Genomic DNA, 21,160 nt, shown 5'->3' on the forward strand with positions numbered 1-21,160 from the left:
TTATGGAAAGATGGAAATGTAGGCAATGATCTGAGCAGAGTCAGGTCCTAAGCCCATATAATCAAAGCTATGGTTTTTCCCATAGTCATGTGTGGATGTAAGAGTTGGACCATAAAGAAGGCTGAGTGCCGAAGAATTGATGCTTTTGAACTGTGGTGTTGGAGAAGACTCTTAAGAGTCCCTTGGACTGCAAGGAGATCCAACCAGTCCATCCTAAAGGAGATCAGTCCTGGGTGTTCATTGGAAGGACTGGTACTGAAGCTCCAATACTTTGTCCACGTGATGCGAAGAACTGACTCCTTGGAAAAGACCCTGATGCTGGGAAAGATTGAGGGCAGGTGGAGAAGGTGACGACAGAAGATGAGATGGTTGGATGGCATCACCGGCTGGATAGACATGCCTTTGAGCAAGCTCCGGGAGCTGGTGATGGACAGGGAGGCCTGGCGTGCTGCAGTCCATGGGGTCGCAAAGAATCCGACCTGGCTGAGCCACTGAACGGAAGCCTCCCTCAGACTGCATCACCGCCGCTCAACACAGCTGAGGACCCAGCGAAGGCTAACCTGGAGGTCCAAGCCTGCCCTCCTCTGCCCCCTAGTGGTGGATGAGGAACTTGCTCCCAGGTGCGTCACCGGTCCCTGCAACATCACTTATCTTAAACAAGAGCATTCGCTTAGAGGTGTTATTCAGACAGACCCCAAGTCAGGCTGGGAGCTCGGACACAACTACTTTTTTTAAATTATTGTTATTTATTAACTCTTCCCAGGAGCTGGATCTGGCGTTGAGATTACAGCCAAATTAGAGAAACGAATGTCCACAGAGACTCGGACAAGCTGCTGGTCTACAAGGGAATCTGCCTTTCCTTCCCAAGCACAGGCTCGCGGTGGGCCTCTGCATCACACAGAGGCTACCAGGGAACATGCTCTTAACTGGGATGGCAGGAAGATCCAGTGGCGGGGCACGCTACACCCCGCAGTGTGCTGACTGCGGGGCAAGAGTACCGTCGTAAGGGATGAGAACCCTCGCGTCTGTAAACACACACAGGGTCCAGACCCCCCTGTCTCGTCCTCTCTACGGGTCTCCTCGGACTTTCAGAAGAGAGTCCGCCGCCTTTCCGCCGCGGGACCCGCTTGCGATGTGGATTTCGATGGTGCTGCCGTCGGAACCTGGGGAGGAGGAAAGACTGTCACGGGTTGGTGTCAATGTCCGGAATGCCTTTTACAACTTGCACGGCCGTATTAAAAAGAGAAAAAAGAAAAATACACAATACGTCCACCTACGTGGGATTAAAGCATCCCAAAGGGCAGAGCAAGCCCTACAGAATCATCTCCGGCAACCTGATTGATGTCATGACTATACCCACCCCGCTCCCTTGCCTTGAGACACTCTCAGCCAAACCCTGTGGGTGCTGCAGAGCAAATGGAAACCAGGCCTGCTGACCCCCTGCAGCTCCGGGGCCCTGGGACTTGCGCTAAATCAGGGGTCCCGCTATCTCAGCGCTCTGTGATGCTAGGAGGGTCACCCGGCCACCACTTTTGCACAATTCCAGGAGGTGCCCGGAGGCCTTCTCTTGCTAAAACTGAGAGTGGCCTTTTCTTGGATGATGCCATGTGGTTGGAGGAGGGGGAAGGGTGTAGGGAGCAATCAGTGGAATCAAAGCCAGGCATGACTTGCCAAAACTGTACTCCTAGAGGCCTGTTTAATCCATCCCAATGACACACCTTCCTCTGGATTCTGTGGGAACAGATGTGAGGATTATTCTCTCGGGCAGAAGTACCCAGGCTTGCCTGCTGTTGTGCCAGGTTCTAGGGTGTGTGTGTATGTGTGTGTCAGGAGTGAGCCATGGAAGACATAGGGAAGGGTGGCCTTTTCAGCTGTGTGTGAGGCAGGTGACTGCCCTTGCTGAAAACCTCCAAATCCCAAATTCTCTCAACCTATACACCCTACGGACGGCTGCAGCCTGTTCCCGTCATGACCCTCCGCTCGCTCACAAACTTCAGGCACAGGCTTCTTTACACCCAAGCTCAGTCCTGCCACAAGGCCTTTGCATGTCCCCTTTTCTGCCTATGAAGCTCTCCTGATGTTCTTGTGGCTCACTCCCACACTGTACTCAGGTCTCAACTCGAATGTCACTTCATTCTCAAAGAGGTGTCCTGGACACCTTGCTGAAACCAGTCTCCTGCCCTCTACAGATATGCCATTGTTCACAGCACTTCCTTTTTCCTTTCTTTTTTTAACTTGTTTAATTTCGATGACGTCCAGCATTTTTTTTTTTTTCCTTGAGTCGCTTGTGCTTCAAGTGCATTATTTTAAATCGTTTGTTTGTAGCTGTGCTGGGCCTTTGCTGCTCTGCGTGGGCTTTCTCTAGTTGCGGTAAGCAGCTTTCTCATTGTGGTGGCTTCTGCTGTTGCAGAGCACGGGTTTCAGTATTTGTGGCTCACAGGCCGAGTAGTTGGTGGCACACAGGCTTTCTTGCCCCGTAGCATGTGGGGTCTTCTTGGATCAGGGATCAGACCGGTGTTCCTTGCATCGCAAAGCTAATTCTTAACCACCAGACCACCAAGGGTCTGTCACAGCACCAGGGACCACCAAGGAACCGCTGGAGTCCTTCATAGTACTTGCTGCTCAGTACTTATGCTGCCTGGGCTTAGTTGCCCCGCAGCATGAGAAATCTTCCTGGCCCAGGGATCGAACCCATGTCCCTGGCACTGGCAAGTGGATTCTTCCCCAGGGACCACCAGGGACGTCCTTCAGTTCTTTGTGATTTTCATTCTGTCTCTGCCGCTAGAATGGAGCATCTCAGTGGACAGTGCGTTTCTCTCTCTTAGTCGCCGTAGTATGTGTGGCCCCTGACACACAGAAAGTGCTCCATAAACAAATGTGAGATGCGTAAATCCTGTGGGGTCGCGGCCTTGAAACAGGGGAAGGCCACACGGGCCCCTCTGAGCAGTAAGACACTAATGTATCAAGACAGGCAGAAATGAGCCCTATTTAACACGTGCAGAGTTTTGGAGAATACTCAAGGAAGAGAAGAGAGAGCCTCAGGGGTGTAAATACCTGGAGAAGGCTGAGATGCAGGGAGAGGCCACAAGTACGACCAAGAAAAAGCAAGTGTGTGCTTGCAGCATCCCCACGACCACCCCACAAAACCCCACGGTTTCGTAGGGGCCTCCCAAGGCAGGATGAAGATATGTCCGGGGGGCTCTAGGTCAGAGTAGGTCACACCAAGAGTGATGAGCCCCCAGAGAGCAGAGGAATTTAGAAGACGGGGGTAGGGGGGGAAGGCTCACATCAACGGGCATGGACCCTGCAGCCCCATCTCAGGAGAGTCCAGGTTGCCCGTCAAGAGAGTGGGAGCAGCCATTTGGCTGGAGTGGAAAACGTGCTCCTCCTGGAGGCCAGGCAGTCAGTTCAGTTCAGTCGCTCAGCCGTGTCCAACTCTGTGACCCCATGGACTGCAGTCCCAATTTGCAGTTATTTCGGGGCCAAAAAAAAATAAAGTTTCTCAGTCTCCACTGTTTCCCCATCTATTTGCCATGAAGTGATGGGACCAGATGCCATGATCTTCGTTTTCTGAATGTTGAGCTTTAAGCCAACTTTTTCACTCTCCTCTTTTACTTTTATCAAGAGGCTTTTTAGTTCACTTTCGCTTTCTGCCATAAGGGTGGTGTCATCTGTGTATCTGAGGTTATTGATATTTCTCCTGGCAATCTTGATTCCAGCCTGTGCTTCTTCCAGCCCAGCGTTTCTCATGATGTACTCTGCATAGAAGTTAAATAAGCAGGGTGACAATGTACAGCTGCCTTGATGTACTCCTTTCCCAATTTGGAACCAGTCTGTTGTTCCATGTCCAGTTCTAACTGTTGCTTCTTTATCTGCATATAGGTTTCTCAAGAGGCTGGTCAGGTGGTCTGGTATTGCCATCTCTTTAAAAAATTTCCACAGTTTGTTATGACTCACATGCTTAAAGGCTTTGGCATAGTCAATAAAGCAAAAGTAGATGTTTTTCTGGAACTCTCTTGCTTTTTTGATGATCCAGCAGATGTTGGCAATTTGATCTCTGGTTCCTCTGCCTTTTCTAAAGGCAGATTGAACATCTGGAAGTTCACGGTTCAGTATTCCTGAAGTCTGGCTTGGAGAATTTTAAGCATCACTTTACTAGCGTTTGAGATGAGTGCACCTGTGAGGTAGTTTGAGCATTCTTTGGCATTGCCTTTCTTTGGGACTGGAATGAAAACTCTGAACTCTGACCTTTTCCAGTCCTTTGACCATTGCTGAGTTTTCCAAATTTGCTGGCATATTGACTGCAGCACTTTCACAGTGTCATCTTTTAGGATTTGAAACAGCTCAACTGGAGACCAGGCAGCTGGGAAGACGACTTCCGGTTCCAAAACCGCATTCCTGCTGGAGGCGCTTCACAAAGGCTTTGATTTCTCACAGGGTCACCCCACACTGTTTACCCTCACATCCTGAGCTCGTGGGAACTTGTGTGCAGTTTCTGTAGTTCTTGCAGAAAGACCATGGCCTGGAGGGTCACACAGTGGCTCGTGATCAAGGTCTCAGCTCAGCACCCACCCTCGTGACCTGACACTTTGGGGCATGCTCCACATCCTGTGGTTTTTCGTTTCTCCTAAGTTCTTGCATCCTTCGCTGTCCCCTCGGGCTCCTCAAAGGAGACCCCTTCTTGCCACAACCACTCTGTGAGTCTCAGATGCCAGCACCGTTGCAGATGACCCCTGACCCCCCAGGCCTAGCCCAGCCTGGGCTGAGCTGGTCTGCTGTCTGCACCGAGCGCTTTCCAGCATGTCTGACTTTCCACGGGCTTCTCGTCTGGGCTTAGAAAATCAAACAAGGCCGTGGTGGGTGTGTACTCATTCTGCATCGGTGCTGTGTGAATACCTGAGTGTCCTTGCAGGAAGTGCAGCTGCTGGTGACCTCACAGTGCCCAAGGGCTGGGCCTCCTTCCTAGCAACTTCCAGCAGTGAGCTTTGCAAGTCCAGGCAGGCTCTTGGGAGCTTCCTGGCTCTGTGCAGACCTACCATTTGGGGAGGCATGTCATCTCTTGGGCCCTGGGCCATTGTCCTTGGATTCCTTGACACCTCAAAGCCCTAAACTGGCAACCCCAACCAGGAGGTACGGAGCATAAGCTATACAGAACGTGTGACACCTAGCCTCGCATCCCCTTCAAGCTGTGGAGTCATCTTCAAGGTTTAGCCAGCCTGACAGATTGGAGGCCCTGGGGTCTGTTAACTCCCACACTCCCTGGGCATTGGGAACCCATGGAACCACCAGGAGTTATGTGGACTGCATGTGGGTGGCAGGAAAGAATCTGAGACAACAAGATGGATGAGACAGAATAGAAACGTGGAAGGGAACGGGGAAGCGTGGGAGACAACAGGGAACTCTGAAGATCAAGGGAAGATTGTGCAAAATAGAACCGTGTGGGGGGAAAAACACAGATGAAACAGGGCATGGAGAGAAAGACAAGGCATTGTGAGAGGGACAACTGCAGAAGAAGAGCAAACTGCAAGAGGGAGACGAGCGATGATGAGGGGGAAAGAGAACCGGGGGAAAGCGTGGGATTCTGGAGAGACAGAGGAACTTTTGGAGCCACAGAACTGTGCTCAGAGGACACAGAGAGATGGGAGAGAGAGAATCGTGAGAAATGCTGCTGTGGGAAAGGATAGGAACTTGAGGGAGAGATACAGAATTGTCAGAACAGAAAATTACGGTTACTAAAAGGTATACGTGAAAGGGTCTGGCTGCTCGCCGTTCAAAAGCCAATAAGCGGGCCAAGTTGGTGGAAAGGAAAACTTTGCTATATTTCAGATGCTGGCAACTACAGGGGAGAGTGGCAGACGTCTGTCCAAAGGCCAACCCCCGACAGGCAGGGGGTGAGACACAGTTGGGGGAGGGGGTACATGCAGAAACAGTACAGTCACCTCTGATAGTCATCTTCACTGAGAGCAGCACCGTGGTTGTTTTAGGTACAGATAATCTTTACTTCCTGGGTGCACGTGTTCCCATGTCTTTGCGGTCAGTTCTTGGAATTGTTGGCAGCTCAAGACCTGGGTACAGTCGGGTCATTGTGTAGTTAACGTTTCCACCTGGTGTGTTTTGGTATCTATAAGACAGCTCACAGGAGGTGGCTCAGAATACTACCTATAGCCCCTTCAGAAAGAACTAAAGGCCCTTGTGTGTATGTGTGTGTTAGTCACTCAGTCATGTCTCTTTGTGACCCCGTGGACTGTACCCCACCAGGCTCCTCTGTCCACGGAATTCTCCAGGCAAGAATACTGGAGTGGGTTGCCATTCTCTTCTCCAGGGGATCTTCCCGACCCAGGGATTGAACCCGTGTCTCCTGCCTCGCAGGCAGATTCTTTGCCGTTTGAGCTACAGTGGATATCTCACTACACTTAAAGAGTACATTATTATTATTTGGTCTCCTTTGACAGTTTTCCTTTGTTTTTAGCATTTCTCACCTCTCTGATTAAACTGATTCTTTGACTAAACTTCTCCACCAGCAGCAGGCAGGCAGAGAACATAATGGAATGGTGGGCGGCAGTGGGCAAGGATCATACAGTCTTGCTTTGTTTCATTTCAGGTGAAGTGTGTGGTGGGAGAGACTGGTCGTCGTGAAAAAGAGGGTTAGGGGAGCCCTGGAAGATTTTTGCCTAAGAATGAATAATTTGAGGATGAATAGGCAGTTGTGGAAAAGAAAAAAACAAAAATGAGAACACAGAAAATCATAGAAGAATAAAATGGCAGAAGAACTGAAATGTGGTCAGGAACAGAACCCTAGGAGATAAAATGGTGATACGAGACAGACCACAGACAGCAAAGAGCTGTGGGAAAGTGAAATTATTCGAAAGAGGAATTCTGGAATGAAACAGAAAGCTGTGGGAAAATGGAGAGTTGTGGGCAAGACAAGGATTATGGGGAAGAAAGAAAATTGTGGGAGAAGTGTAGCATTGCGGAAAAGACACGGGGTTGGAGAGAGAAGTAGGAAATTACGGGAAATAGAGCTTTGTGGGAAACACAGGGGATTGCATGGAGAAGGAGGAAGAATGAAAAAGCAAGGGATTACTGGAGAGATGGGAGGGCTTGTGGGAAACCCTGATTCTTTACAAAGATGTTCCTCGTATTCTGAACTCAAGTTGTCATCAGGAATTATATACAGATCCTCTCACTGTGAACCGTCGCCACAGTCATGAAAGTGAAGTCGCTCAGTTCTGCCCGACTCTTGGCGACCCCATGGACTCCTCCATCCATGGAATTTTCCAGTCACTAGGTTAGTCCTACGAGCAAATGTAAGCGTTCTATCTCTGCTCAGAAACCTTAACTGGCCTTTTGCTGGCTCCAAGATAAAAATGCAGAATCTGTAAACACCCCTTGACGGATCTCTTCCCCACCTGCCTCTCTCCAGCTTCCCACTGCCAAACTACATGCAAGTTCAGCGTTTATTTATTTATAAGTCTTTATTCCTAAATTCCCCTCATGATACTTCTTAGAGACGCTCACACCCCAGCCCCCGCCTCAGCTAAAATGGTGTTGATTGGGTTGCAAGCGCTCAAGGAATATTTGTTCAAAATCCGTTGACTTTTCTGTTAAGTGGTAAGTGCCAGACACCGCGTTAGACACTTAATGACGGAGGCTTGATGGAAGCCTGTCGGCCTGGAAGTGAATCCTAAAGTAGCAGATAGAGGCTTAAGGATATGATAAACAGGTCAAGCTTCGTCCTAACAGTGCAGATGGGGAGAGGCCTAACCATACTTACCGCTTCGAGTTTGTGTCTCTGGGTTTTTCTCTGACATGTAACAGTATTTTCTGTTTTATGGAAGCAAACTGGCTGGAAAGGAGAAAGGAAACACGCCCGAGATTAAGGCAGCCTTGTCTCATTTCCGAGATTACCACTTTACTCAAAAAGGCCCCTGGTTCCTGAGGGTTCTGGCCTCAGCATACAGCCTGTGGTATAGACACAGGGGTCTTGTATGTGGGAGTCATTCTCTTTGCTGACTTGTACCCACATCTTTAACTGTGGTGTTAGATAAGACCCTTGAGAGTCCCTTGGGCTGCAAGGAGATCCAACCAGTCCATCCTAAAGGAAATCAGTCCTGACTTCACTTTCACTTTCAAGCTTTAAAGAAGCATTATTTGGGCCTTAAACTGATACTTTCATCCTCCATATCAGTTGGGTTAATGGACATAACCCCAAATTAGAGGAAAAGTGAAAGTGGAGTCGCTCAGTCATGTCTGACTCTTTGCGACCCCATGGACTGTAGCCCACCAGACTCCTCCGTCCATGAGATTCTCCAGGCAGAAGATTGGAATGGGTTGCCATTTCCTTATCCAGGGGAATCTTCCCGACTCAGGGATCGAACCCTGGTCTCCAGCATTGTAGGCAGACACTTTACCATCTGAGCCACTAGGGGAGTCCAAATTAGATGAACAGGAGTTGAAAAAGAGGACCGATATGAGGACCACAGTGCAAGAGTCTTGAAATGAAGAGGACAGAGTGGAATAGCCAGTGATGGGCGACCTGCATTTCATCTTAAACGCCCCCAGATGAAGTGGACAAACCAAAACTGCATGTAAAAATCTCCAGAGGTCAGGCTGCCTACTGTTCATTGTCTTACAGCACACGTCAGCGCCGGGTGAGAGATGACCGTTTATCTCAGCCTCAGAATGTCATGCACCCCAAGGCAGAGCTAGTGATCATTAGTGCTCAGTAGTGGGAAAGGGACGATCCCCTGGAGGAGGGCATGGCAACCTGCTCCAGTATTCTCACCAAGAGAATGCCCATGGACAGAGGAGCCTGGCAGGGGTGACAGTCCCTGGGGTCACAGAGAGTTCAACAGGACTGAAGCCACGTGGCACGCAGGCAGAGGAAAGGCACCATGGTCATATTACAAGGAGAGGTGAGTGACGAGCTGTAAGATTAAGGTGGTCCCTTTCCACTCATGCCCTGAAGCTGGTTCCAGAAATCAGGGCAGAGAGCCTCCTGGTCATTGACAAAGGAGTTCCTGGGGAGCCTGGGGCCCCCAACCTAGGCCTGCCTCTACCCAGAGGCTCTTACCGTCAGAAAGCAAGCTCAAGGCCTCATCAGAAGTGTGCGCGCCGCCTGGCAGCTCCTTCTTGGGAGCGGGGCCTTCCCCGTGCTCGTGGGGGCCCCCGGGGGATGGGGGAGCCCCCTCGGTGGCCGAGGTGGTCATCGAGTCCCACTGGATCTCCTTGCTGGGACCTGGAAGTGTCAGGCGGCAGCCCGTCCAGCCGTAGAAGGCCAGGGACAAGAGGAAACCTTGGGCTGGATTCAGGATCCCCTGGAAGGGAGGAGAAAGAGACGGCATATAAGTCAGGGTGCTGACGGGCATCGGGGCTCATGGGGGTCACTTTGGTCCACAGGGCTGGCCTCAGCTGGGGCACGTCCTGTTGGCTAGTTTGGGGCAAGAGAGAGATTGGCTTGGAGGTGCTGGGCCTTCAGAGGTGCGTGGGGGACACAGGAGACCAGCGGGGTGGAGAGGAAGGTCCCGGGCATCACCCCAGCAATGTGGGTTGTCTAGAACACTTGATATTTATGGACAGTGTTCCAAGGGATACCTCCAACTCTGTGGCTTTCTCACTTTGCAACATTTCTTCCAGAGAAATTCCCAGATATTCTTAGTCTGCCTGAGAAGTTTGAGACACTTGCCAAACTGACTTACCAGAGTCACATGCGTTTAATAATGATGCTAACACTGAACGCACAAGCATTTAATTGAGGACACGGTGCGCCTCTCCACTTGTTTACTTGCTAAGTGGCTTCCAACTCTTTGCAAGTCCATGGACCGGAGCCCGACCAGGCGTCTCTGCCCGTGGGATTCTCCAGGCAAGAATATTGGAGTGGATTGCCAGGCCCTCCTCCAGGGGATCTTCCTGACTCAGGGATCAAACTGGGGTCTCCTTCATTGGCAGGTGGATTCTCTTACTGCTGAGCCACCAGGGAAACCCAGGCACCTCTCCACTAACAGCTACTTTATGGAGTTTTTGTAGTGGAGACACTATACTGGAAACATCGAGAACAATGGATCCGTAAGCTTTCCACCTGATTATGGTGGTGAGTTTCTAGGCAATATTGTTGCCTACATGTGTGATTAGGTGGTTGAAATGAGTATAATCTCTACATCCTGCATTTTTCACTTATGAGATTTCAGAATTGTTATATTTTACATTATCATTTTCAACATCTGCATACCATTCCATCAAGATCAAAGACAGTGATTTACTTAACCATTCCCTTTTATAAAAAAAAAAAAAATGTGGGTTGTCTACAATGCTTTATATTTATGGATAGTGTTCCAAGGAATACCTCCAACTCTGTGGCGTTTTCAGTCTGAAACATTTCTTCCAGACAAATTCCCAGATATGTTTAGTCAGCCTGAAGGGTTCGAGACACTTGCCAAACTGACTTACCAGAGTCAGATCCATTTAATAATGATGCCAACACTGAACGCACAAGCTGGCTCATGGACCACAGCCAGATAAGGGGGCCCCCGCAACCTCTTCAACTCACTGCATATTTAAATAACACATAGATCATACTTCTCAGTGGTTTTTATCCTGTCTGGGTTTTTTTCTTCTTCTTTAGGAAGTACATTTAAAATCAAGATTGACCTACCATCATGAACCACGTGGTCTTGGCTGCATTTCTGACCTGTTTCAAAGAGCTGCTGTTGATATCTGCTTGCATTTCAAGATAGAACAAAAGGCTTTCGTTGATGACATTTGAGAACCAGCTGTGAGACAGAAAATGGGCCACAGGTAAACAGAACATGCGATATTCTTCTTTTTTTTTTTTTTTTTTTGCTTATTTTTAATGGGAGGATAATTGCTTCACAACATCATTTTTTATCAATGCCAGAGGTCAGGGGACATGTCTGCACCCATGACTGTTGAGTCACTCCATCATGTCTAACTCTTTGCGACCCCAATGGACTGTAGCCCATCAGGCTCCTCTGTCCGTGGGATTTCCCAGGCAAGAATATTGGAGTGGGTTGCCATTTCTTCCTCCAGGGGATCTTCCCAACTTAGGGATCGAACCCACACCTCCGGTATTGCAGGCAGATTTTTTTATCCACTGAGCCACCTGAGAAGCCCCAGGGAACATGTCTCCCAAGACCTAGAAGTCTGGGAGGGCTGACCAAATAGCTGCAGGAGAATTAGACGAGAATTAGACGTCAGAGATGGCATCCCCCTCAGCCAAAAGCAGAGACCAAGAGACCCTCCCGATGGTCACAATCAACACCATGTCAGGTGGAAGGTTCTAGCACACGTCAAATAGCCCAGAAGTCATTCTTCCTTTGATGAGCAAGCTGACGTCTTAATGGAGACCAACACGAACCTTGATGTTTTACGTCGGAAATTTCTGACGTTAGTGTCGGCAGGTCAGTGAAGTTGGAAATGGCAGGCTCGGGGTATTTTTAGAGGGAGGTAACTCACGGCTCTCCCAGGAGAATGTCCAAACCAGCCTCCTCCCATCAGATAAATTATTAACCACCAACGTGTGCCCTGTCTTGCAAAGCACTCTGTCGCTGCAGCAAAGGGCTTTCTGATTTGGTGCTCGTCACAGGTCTATTTGCACAGAGCAAACCCACCTGAAATGCTGGGGCAGACTGCCTGTGGGGGACAGGGTAGGCCCACTGAGGAGATGAAGATTGCTCTATACCCTTCTTGGTTTTTTTTTTTTTCAGTTGTTTTTTGGCTGTGCCACACAGCTTTCAGGATCTTAGTTTCCCGAATCAGAGATGGAACTCTTGCCCCATGCAATGGGAGCTTAGAGGCCTAACCACTGGACTCCCTGGGGAGTCATGGTTTCTGTCCTTGTTGCCCTGAGCTGTGAGTCATCACACAGACACGGGCCATTGCCCCTGTGTCTCATCAGACACAGGAATCCTGCTGTCAAGACAAATGCAGGGACTTCCCTAGCCGTCCCAGTGGTCAGAACTCGGTACTCTCAGTGCAAGGGATGAGGGTTCAATCCCTGGCAGGGGAAGTAAGATCCCACCTGCCTCACACTGCAGCAATGACCAAAAAAATTAATTAACTAAAAAATAAAACAAAGATGGATGCAAAAATAAAAGATGGATTTAGAAGGCATGATGAAGCATTTGATTTGAACGTTAACCCCTGGCAATGGGACAATACTCTGGAGGCAAGTGGTTGGGATGTGACCACATTAAAGTGAGGATTTTCTGTTCTTAGGGATTCTCTATAATTTGAGTGGAAGTGAATTTCTTTCCAGAAGGTTACGGCTGTAGACTGGCCTTCCTGTCTGGACAGCATTGCCTCCAGGGCCATCTGGACAAGCCTCAGAAGGTTTTGTCTCCCAAGACTCTGCCTCTGGAACTCAGGTCACACTTGGGGAGGCATCTTACAAGTGGTTTGCATTTCACCTCCCAGTGACAGTTTAAAGAAACGGAAACACATTACCAAACGATGAAAACCAGCATTATTTTGAAGAATCGGGTCTTGATCATGGCTCCCATGCGTCTCTCGTTCTCCGTGTAAATGCCTTGTCTTCCCTTCAGTAAGGAGGCCACTGTGGAGAGCAGAGGGGAATGGTGTGTGATGTTCATGATTTGCAAAGGCCAGCAAACCCGATGGGACCCCGCAAGTCACCCTGGAGAGCAGGAGGCAAGATACCAGCCATGCCTCTCTCACCACTGCATGGGGCGGGGCGGGGCCCTTCTCAGACACTCGGGGGGAATACATAGCTTTTAAAGGTTTACTTTGAAGTCTCTGTGGCTTCCCTGATAGCTCAGGTGGTAAAGAATCCACCTGCAATGCAGGAGACCCCAGTTCGATTCCTGGATCGGGAAGAGCCCCTGGAGAAGGGAGAGGCTACCCACTCCAGGATTCTGGGGTTTCTCTGGTGGCTCAGCTGGTAAAGAATTTGCCTGCAGTGTGGGAGACATGGGTTCAATCCCTGGGCTTGGGAAGATCCCCCTGGAGAAGGGAGAGGCTACCCACTCCAGGATTCTGGCCTGGAGAATTCCTCGGACTTTATGGTCCGTAGGTTCACAATGAGTTGGACATGACTGAGCAACTTTCACTTTCACTTTTGAAATCATTTAGATTTATACAAGATATAAAGAGATAGCAGAGTCCCCATATAGCTATACCCAGCTGCCCCCAGTGTTAGCGTCTTCCACAACCACACGTTGGTCAGCATGAAGAACACAATGCTGGTACAGTGCTGCTAACTACACCCCCAACTTTATCTGGATTTTATTCATTCAGGACCTGTATTTTTAACAGGTTATACTTTTTATCTTTATAACAAAAATTATTTTATAAATATAAAATATAAATATGAAAAATTATTTTTATTATAAGAATAATTCACTAGGGGACTTGTCTGGTGGTTCAGTGGTTATAAGATTCCATGCGTCCAACACGGAGGGTGAAGGTTCGATCTCTGATCAGGGAACTATAATGCCCCATGCTGAAAAGTGTAGCCAAAAAATTTAAAAATAATAATAATTTATCCTTGATTTCTTTCTTTCTTTGGCCAAGACTCTCTGCATGTGGGATCTTAGTTCCTCAACCAGGGATTAAACCCAGCCCCCTGTGCAGTGAAAGCATGTGAGTCTCATACTTGCTATTTTAAAATGTTGAAAGAGTTAGCATTCCTCCTCTAGACAAGCTGAAAAATATAAAAAAAGTTTAGAAAAAAATTAATAACCTATCATCCCCCCAAAGACAACTATTAGCATCTTACTGTATTTCTTTCCAGTGTTTTTTTCTACACTTTCTTTTCCTTTATTTGACGTAATTGAATCACTATTTTTTAATCACTATGTTTTAATGCAGTAGTTTTAAAAAAGCTGTATTTGGCTCAGACAGTAAAAGCATCTGCCTAAAATGCAGGAGACCAGGGTTCAATCCCTGGGTTGGGAAGATCCCCTGAAGAAGGAAATATCAACCCACTACAGTACTCTTGGCTGGAAAATTCCATGGATGGAGAAACCTGGTAGGCTACAACCCATGGGATAACAAAGAGTTGGACACGACTGAGCGACTTCACTTTCTTTCTTTCTAATACACTAGGGGGGTTGTGTGTTTTTCAATTTTTCTTGCAGTAGAGTTGATTTCCAAAGTTGTGTTAGTGACAGGTGTACACACACTGGTTTTCAACGCAGATATGAAGAGAGAGACCCAAAGAGCCTTGGTGATGTCTCCCTAAGTAGCAGAGCATATCGCTTAAAGTTCTGCAATCCAGTCGATCCTCCAGTGACCTTTCTGCGGAGGTGTGTTTCTTTATTCTGATTCTGCCCGTGAGGGACCCACAGGGCAAGAGGGGGCTGGAGCCTTGCCCCAGGGCTCGTCTCCTCAAGGATGGGGTAGGGGGCTGGAATGCAGGCCCCCTCCTCTGGGTCTGCTGACTCACCTTCTTGCCCAGATCTTTCTGGTGCCTCTGACTCATGTCCTGTGGGCCCCTTCCTGCTTCCTGCCCAGCTGGGAGAAGACACAGGCCCAGACAACACGGGGATAGCCCTGTCCATCTCCGCCCCTCGCCAACGGCTGACCTTTCCTTTCCTCTCCTGTTCCCATCTCCCCCTCCGCCAGGTTTCAAGGACACTGGGTCTTTGGGGCACGCCAAGGACAGACCCAGGGTGAGTCCAGGTAGAAGGGAAAAGTCCACAGGTCCCTGAGCCGTGCGCTAACAGATGCTGGCAAAGACTTCATCTAGCCTGTGACTGAGTAGGCTTGCTCCCTGTCACTGATGGAAGCCCACTCACTGTCTCCAACTCTATTCTGCTAGTCTCTGCAGGATGGCAGATGAGGTCAGGGACCCAAGACCTGGGGCTCATCCCCGTGGCCTCATCCCCAGGGAAGCTTCCCTGCCCTTTACCTGCAGTTACTGTCTTTCGGAATAGGATGGGGTTGCCCACGAGGACCAGTAGCAGCGGCAAGTACGTGGTGATGTAGTGGGGGATGGCGTGCTCCAGGCCCCTCTCGCACCTGGTGGGGGGTGGGGGGAGAGAAAAGCAGAGGCATTCCGCCACAATGAGGCTTTACCTGAAATAACCCGCTGCTTTATCTGAAAGCCGAGATAAGAGGACCCAAGTGCTAAAGGGAAATGCACAGATCACTTCTGGCTGCAGGAAGGAAACCTGACTCATCTCCTCCTGTCTGTGGACAAGCAAGTCAGTCACAGAAGGAGAAGGAGGCTCAATCACAGTTCTGTCTTGTCTCAGAAAGTGGGCCGCTTTTCAAGTTGCCCGCTGGAAAAAAAGTAAAGACAGGAGAAGATGGGATGGTGGATGCCCACCCCCACCACAACGCCTCTGTTGGGACCCCTGCAAAGAAAACACACACAGTTCAAGCAAGACAAAGGTACTCAACAGACTAGTTAGGGCTCAGCACTTTACTACGTGCTAGGCCTGGCTGACATCATCAATAAGATCCAAGCTCTGCCCTCGAACAACTGAAAACACCTGAGCTTCCTATTTCTCAGGACACTTGTTCTCAAGGTGACCCATAATCATTTTGGCGGTTCTTTTCAGAAAGAAAGACAGGAATGTCTACTGATGGGTTGGGAGACTCATCCGTCAGCAACAGGACATGGTGGTGTGCCACACACAGCTATGTTACCAAGGCTGGGAGTGTCACTGAACAAATGCGTAATGTAGAGAAAGTGGGAAAGGGGGAGAGGGCATCCAAAGGAGAAGTTGCTCAGGTCCGACCCCAGATGAGGTGGAAAACCAGAGGAAGGTGCAGCCCTGGAGGCCCGGGAGGACGGCATGATAAAGATGCCGGTGCTGTCATCAGTATGGAGTGCGCACACCAGAGATGAAAGTGGCAGGAGAATGCAAGAAACCAGGCATGAACAATGCAGTGCCCACCTTTTGTTGCCCTAAGGATGGCAATACCATGTGAACATGGTACGTTCTTTTTTAAATGAAGCTTTCTTCTCCAGCTGTGAAAGCTAAACCATGGTCTACAAGGGCTTGAGGGGAGAAAGGGAAACAGGAGGAACAAAAGATGAGATTCAAATGATGAGGGACAGATGAGTGAGGATGGGAGCCTGCACAGTGCTCTGAGGATGCAAATGATGAAGGGTGGAGATGATGAAGGGTGGAGATGATGGAGGGTGGAGATGATAGAGGGTGATGATGATGGAGGGTAATGATGAAATTAAAAGACTTACTCCTTGGAAGAAAAGTTATGACCAACCTAGATAGCATATTCAAAAGTAGAGACATTACTTTGCCAACAAAGGTCCGTCTAGTCAAGGCTATGGTTTTTCCAGTGGTCATGTATGGATGTGAGAGTTGGACTGTGAAGAAAGCTGAGCGCCAAAGAATTGATGCTTTTGAACTGTGGTGTTGGAGGAGACTCTTGAGAGTTCCTTGGACTGCAAGGAGATTCAACCAGTCCATTCGGAAGGAGATCAGCCCTGGGATTTCTTTGGAAGGAATGATGCTGAAGCTGAAACTCCAGTACTTTGGCCACCTCATGCAAAGAGTTGACTCATTGGAAAAGACTCTGATGCTGGGAGGGATTGGGGGCAGGAGGAGAAGGGGATGACAAAGAATGAGAGGGCTGGATGGCATCACCGACTTGATAGACGTGAGTTTCAGTAAACTCCGGGAGTTGGTGATGGACAGGGAGGCCTGGCGTGCTGCGATTCATGGGGTCGCAAAGAATTGGACATGACTGAGTGACTGAACTGGACTGAACTGAATGATGATGGAAGATGAGATGATGGAGGGTGAAATGATGGGATGATGGAATCTGGACATGATGGAGAGTGGAGGTGATGTAGGATTAGATGATGAAGGTTAGAGAAGATGGGATGGTAGAAGGAGAGAGGACTGATGGAAGGTGGAGATGATGGAGGGCATTTTGAAAAGACCCTGATGCTGGGAAAGATTGAGGGCAGGAGGAGAAAGGGACAGAGGATGAGATGGTTGGATGGCATCACTGACTTGATGGACATGAGTTTGGGTAGATTCCGGGAGTTGGTGATGGACAGGGAGGCCTGGTGTACTGCAATTCGTGGGGTCACAAAGAGTCAGACACAACTGAGCGACTGAACTGAAAGATGATGGAAGGTTGTGATGGTGGAAGATGAGATGATGGAGGCGGGAGATGATGGGATAGAGGTCAGAGATTATGGAGGGTGGACATGATAGATGGTGGAGATAATTATGGAGGAGATGATGGAGGTTAGAGACGTGTGAAGATGGAAGTTGGAGATCATGGAGGGTGGAGATGATGGAGGCTGAAGATGATGGGATGATGGGATGGAAATGTTGGAGGGTGGGGATGATATAGAGTACAGATGTTGGAGGATGAGATGGTGGCCTATGAGATGATGGAAGATGGGCATGATGGGGTGATGGAAGGTGGAGATGATGGAGAGTGAAGATGATGGAATGTGGTGATGATGGAGGGGGAGAAGATGGAGTTGGACATGATGGGATGACGGAAGGTGGAGATGATGGCATGGTGGAGGGCAGACTGATGGATGGTGGAGATGGTGGAGGGTGGACAGGAGGCAGATGAGATGATGGTGGCTGGAGACTATGGAGGATGGAGATAATGGAGGATGGTTCTGTTGGAGGATGGAGATGACGGAGGATGAAAATGATGGATGGTGGAGATGATGGAGGGGGGGATGATGGGATGATGGAAGGTGGAGATGATGAAAGATGAGATGATGGAAGGTGGAGATGATGGAGAGTAGAGATGGTGGAAGACAAGATGAGATGATGGAAGTTAGAGAAGACAGGATGATGGAAGTTGCAGATGATGAGGCTTGCAGGTGGTGGATGTTGCAGATGTTGGAGGGTGGGGATGATTAAGGGTGCAGATGTTGGAGGGTGGGGATGATATAGGGTACAGATGTTGGAGGATGAGATGGTGGCCTACGAGATGATGGAAGATGGGCATGATGGGATGATGGTGGGTGGAGATGATGGAGGTTGGAGGCGATGCATGTTGGAGATGATAGAGGGTGGGGATGATTGAGGGTGGAGATGTTGCAGGATGAGATGATGCAGAGTTAAAATGCTTCAGGGAGAGGCCTTGTGTTAATCTTGGAGCACCTGGGCTCAAATAAAACAGCCCCAGGATCCGATGGGTGGAGGTGAGTGATAAAGATTCTCTTTCCGATTAAGTGCATCCCTCTGTAACAGCTGCTAACTCTGTCTTTGTCCTTTTAAGGCTCCTGGGGAGAGCAGATTATTTTGAGGGGTCTACACAGAGCCCTGGAAGTAGTCACAGTTGACAAGGCAATAGGACTGTGGAGACATTTGAGTGAGCAGCTGCAAGAAATTAAGAAAGATGGGGAGAAACAGTCTACACCACAGGTCAGCAATTTTTTTCTCTAAAGGAACAGATAGGAAATATTTTAGGCTTTAGAACCTACTAGTAGATTTGAGTCAAATCTACTCAACTCTGATGGATAAAGCAGCCATAGACAATACATACACAAATGGGTATGGCTGTGTGCCAATAAAACTTTATTTACAAAAGCAGGCAAAGGGCCAGATCTGTATTAAGGGCCCGATCTGTATTAAGGGCCGTGCTGTACTGATCCTTGGGTCTGTGCTGTGCTGTGCTTATTCACTCAGTTGTGTCCAACTCTTTGTGACCCCATGGACTGTAGCCCACCAGGCTCCTCTATCCATGGGATTCTCCAGGCAAGAATACTGGAGTGGGTTGCCATGCCCTCCTCCAGGGGATCTTCCCAACTCAGGAATTGAACCCAGGTCTCCTGCATTGCAGGCGGATTTTTTACTGCCTGAACCACCAGGGAAGTCCAAGAATACTGGAGTGGGTAGCCTATCCCTTCTCTGGGGGAACTTCCCAACCCAGGAATTGAACTGGAGTCTCCTGCATTGCAGGCAGACTCTTTACCAGCTGAGCTACCCAGAAAGCCCCTCCCTGGGTCTACACCCCCTTAAAATCACCAGGAGACCGTGTTCAACCTCTGATTTTCAGTTTTCCATTAAAATGTAGAATATATCTCCTTAGAGGGAACTTGAGGTTTTACAAATGGTAAAGGGCAGGGGTTCAGACTCAAAGAAATGTCTGAGACAGTTTCAGAGGCCACATCTCCCAGTGTGTGTTCAGAAGAGCACAGGATGGAGACATGAAAAAAAGGTGTAGACAGCAGAGGCTGAAAATGAGCTTTTCTAAAAGCAACACTTTGAGTCTCCCAGACATCTGGAACTCAGCCCTGGGATGTTCAACTCACCTGCATGCCCAGAGGAAGCTGGTTTGAAGGATAAAAAAAAATCAAGAGCGGATAGGAGGGAGCCATGCCCATCACAGATATCTAGGGAGAAGAGATGCACCCCCAGCTCTGATTGTGCCTCTGAGGTTGTTTTTTTGTTTGTTTGTTTAAACACAGCCCTCAGTACAGATCCAGCCCTCCGCCTGCTTTTGTCAATAAAGTTTTATTGGCACACAGCCATGCCCACTTGTGTGTGTATTATCTATCGCTGCTTTACCCATTAGCGCTGAGTAGTGAAAGTCACATAACGTCAAACTCACCATTCTACAGTGAACAAGTCAGCGGCATTTAGGACATCCATGGTGCTGTGCAAGCCCCACCTCAAGCTCTGTATCCACACTGGGCACAGCACTGACCCAACACACACGTGACAGGCAGGAGCAGGGGACCCTGGCCGGCTCAAGGAGCCAGGCAGATGCTTGCAGCTGCACGGATCCTGGACGAAGGCCCGCCCACCCATGTGGGGTCAGCACCCAGGCACGTCCTGCAGGAGGACGCCCCACGGGGGTTGGGCATCGGGGGGAGCCCCGGCTCACCTGGCCACGGAGGGATAGTACAGCATCAGGGCACCCTCCATGCTCAGCAGGGCGGCCAGGCCCCAGGTCATCAGGTGGTACAGCAGGATTGTGCTGGGGGAGGGAGGATACAGGTCCAGAACCTCAGGTCCAGCACCTGCCCGGCCTCGCACTCTGCGAGCAGTGGTAAAACACATGCAGAGCAGACTCTCAGCAAACAGCCCCCTGATTGTGCCTTTGAGGTTGTTTTGTTTGTCTATTTGTTTAAACACAGCCCTCAGCACAGATCCGGCCCTCCGCCTGCTTTTGTAAATAAAGTTTTATTGGCACACAGCTGTGCCCACTTGTGTATGTATTGTCTATGGCTGCTTCACCCCTTAGTGCTGAGTAGCGAAAGTCACATAACATCAAAGTCACCATTCTACAGTGAACAACTCAGTGGCATTTAGGACATCCACAGTGCCATGCAAGCCCCACCTCAGGCCAGTTTCAAAACATGTTCATCCCCCTAAAAGGACACCCACACCCATTCAGGGGTCTCTCCCCATCACGCCTGCACCCCCAGCCCCTGGCAACCACTCAGCTACCACCTCTCTCTATCGATTCACCTATTCTGGACATTTCATCCAAGTGGAAGTGTAAAAAGTGTGGCCTTCTGTGTCTGGTTTGTTTCCCTTAACCTAAGGCTTTCAGGGTCCGTCTAGGCAAAGCTATGGTGTTTCCAATAGTTATGTATAGGTGTGAGAGTCGGACTATAAAGAAAGCTGAGTGCTGAAGAATTGATGCTTTGGAACTGTGGCATTGGAGAAGACTCTTGGGAGTCCCTTGGACTGCAAGCAGAACCAACCAGTCCATCCTAAAGGAAATCAATCCTGAATATCCTTTGGAAGGACTGATACTGAAGCTGAAACTCCAATCCTTTGGCCACCTGATGCGAACAGTTGACTCATTAGAAAAGACCCTGATGCTGGGAAAGATTGAGGGCAGGAGGAGAAGGGGACGATAGAGGATGGGATTGCTGGATGGCATCACCGACTCAATGGACATGAGTTTGAGTAAGCTCTGGGAGTTGGTGATGAACAGGGAGGCCTGGCGTGCTGCAGTCCGTGGGGTCACAAAGTGTCGGACACAACTGAGCAACTGAACTGAACTGAACTGAACTGAACTGAAGGCTTTCAAGATTGACAGGAGGGATAGACATTTCAGGTGCACAGCAAGAACACCTTGCCATTTTGATTGTGCCTTCTTCCTTTTGTAAAAATGAGCTGGCCTAATTCCTCCTAGGGACCTCGCTCCCCCAGTAGCAAGGGGTTCCCAGCCTCTGTCCTTCCTGAAGTCATCTCGGTACCTAACGTGCAAGGGC

The 21,160-nt window shown here is 49.2% G+C and overlaps 1 protein-coding gene across 1 annotated transcript in view; it reads right to left on the reverse strand.

Annotated features, from left to right (window-relative positions):
• Positions 1 to 1,068: 1,068 nt before the first annotated feature.
• Positions 1,069 to 21,160, reverse strand: part of GPR143 (G protein-coupled receptor 143) — a 29,558-nt gene continuing 9,466 nt past the window's right edge. The window contains exons 4-9 of the mRNA XM_052663839.1: positions 19,819 to 19,971; positions 14,888 to 14,997; positions 12,463 to 12,571; positions 10,652 to 10,769; positions 9,074 to 9,317; positions 1,069 to 1,163 (exon numbers count right to left, since the gene is read on the reverse strand). Coding sequence (XP_052519799.1) covers positions 1,069 to 1,163; positions 9,074 to 9,317; positions 10,652 to 10,769; positions 12,463 to 12,571; positions 14,888 to 14,997; positions 19,819 to 19,971 — 829 coding nt within the window. The remainder of the gene's footprint in view (positions 1,164 to 9,073; positions 9,318 to 10,651; positions 10,770 to 12,462; positions 12,572 to 14,887; positions 14,998 to 19,818; positions 19,972 to 21,160) is intronic.

Source organism: Budorcas taxicolor, chromosome X, assembly GCF_023091745.1.
Source record: "Budorcas taxicolor isolate Tak-1 chromosome X, Takin1.1, whole genome shotgun sequence".
Classification (NCBI taxonomy): Eukaryota; Metazoa; Chordata; class Mammalia; order Artiodactyla; family Bovidae; genus Budorcas; species Budorcas taxicolor.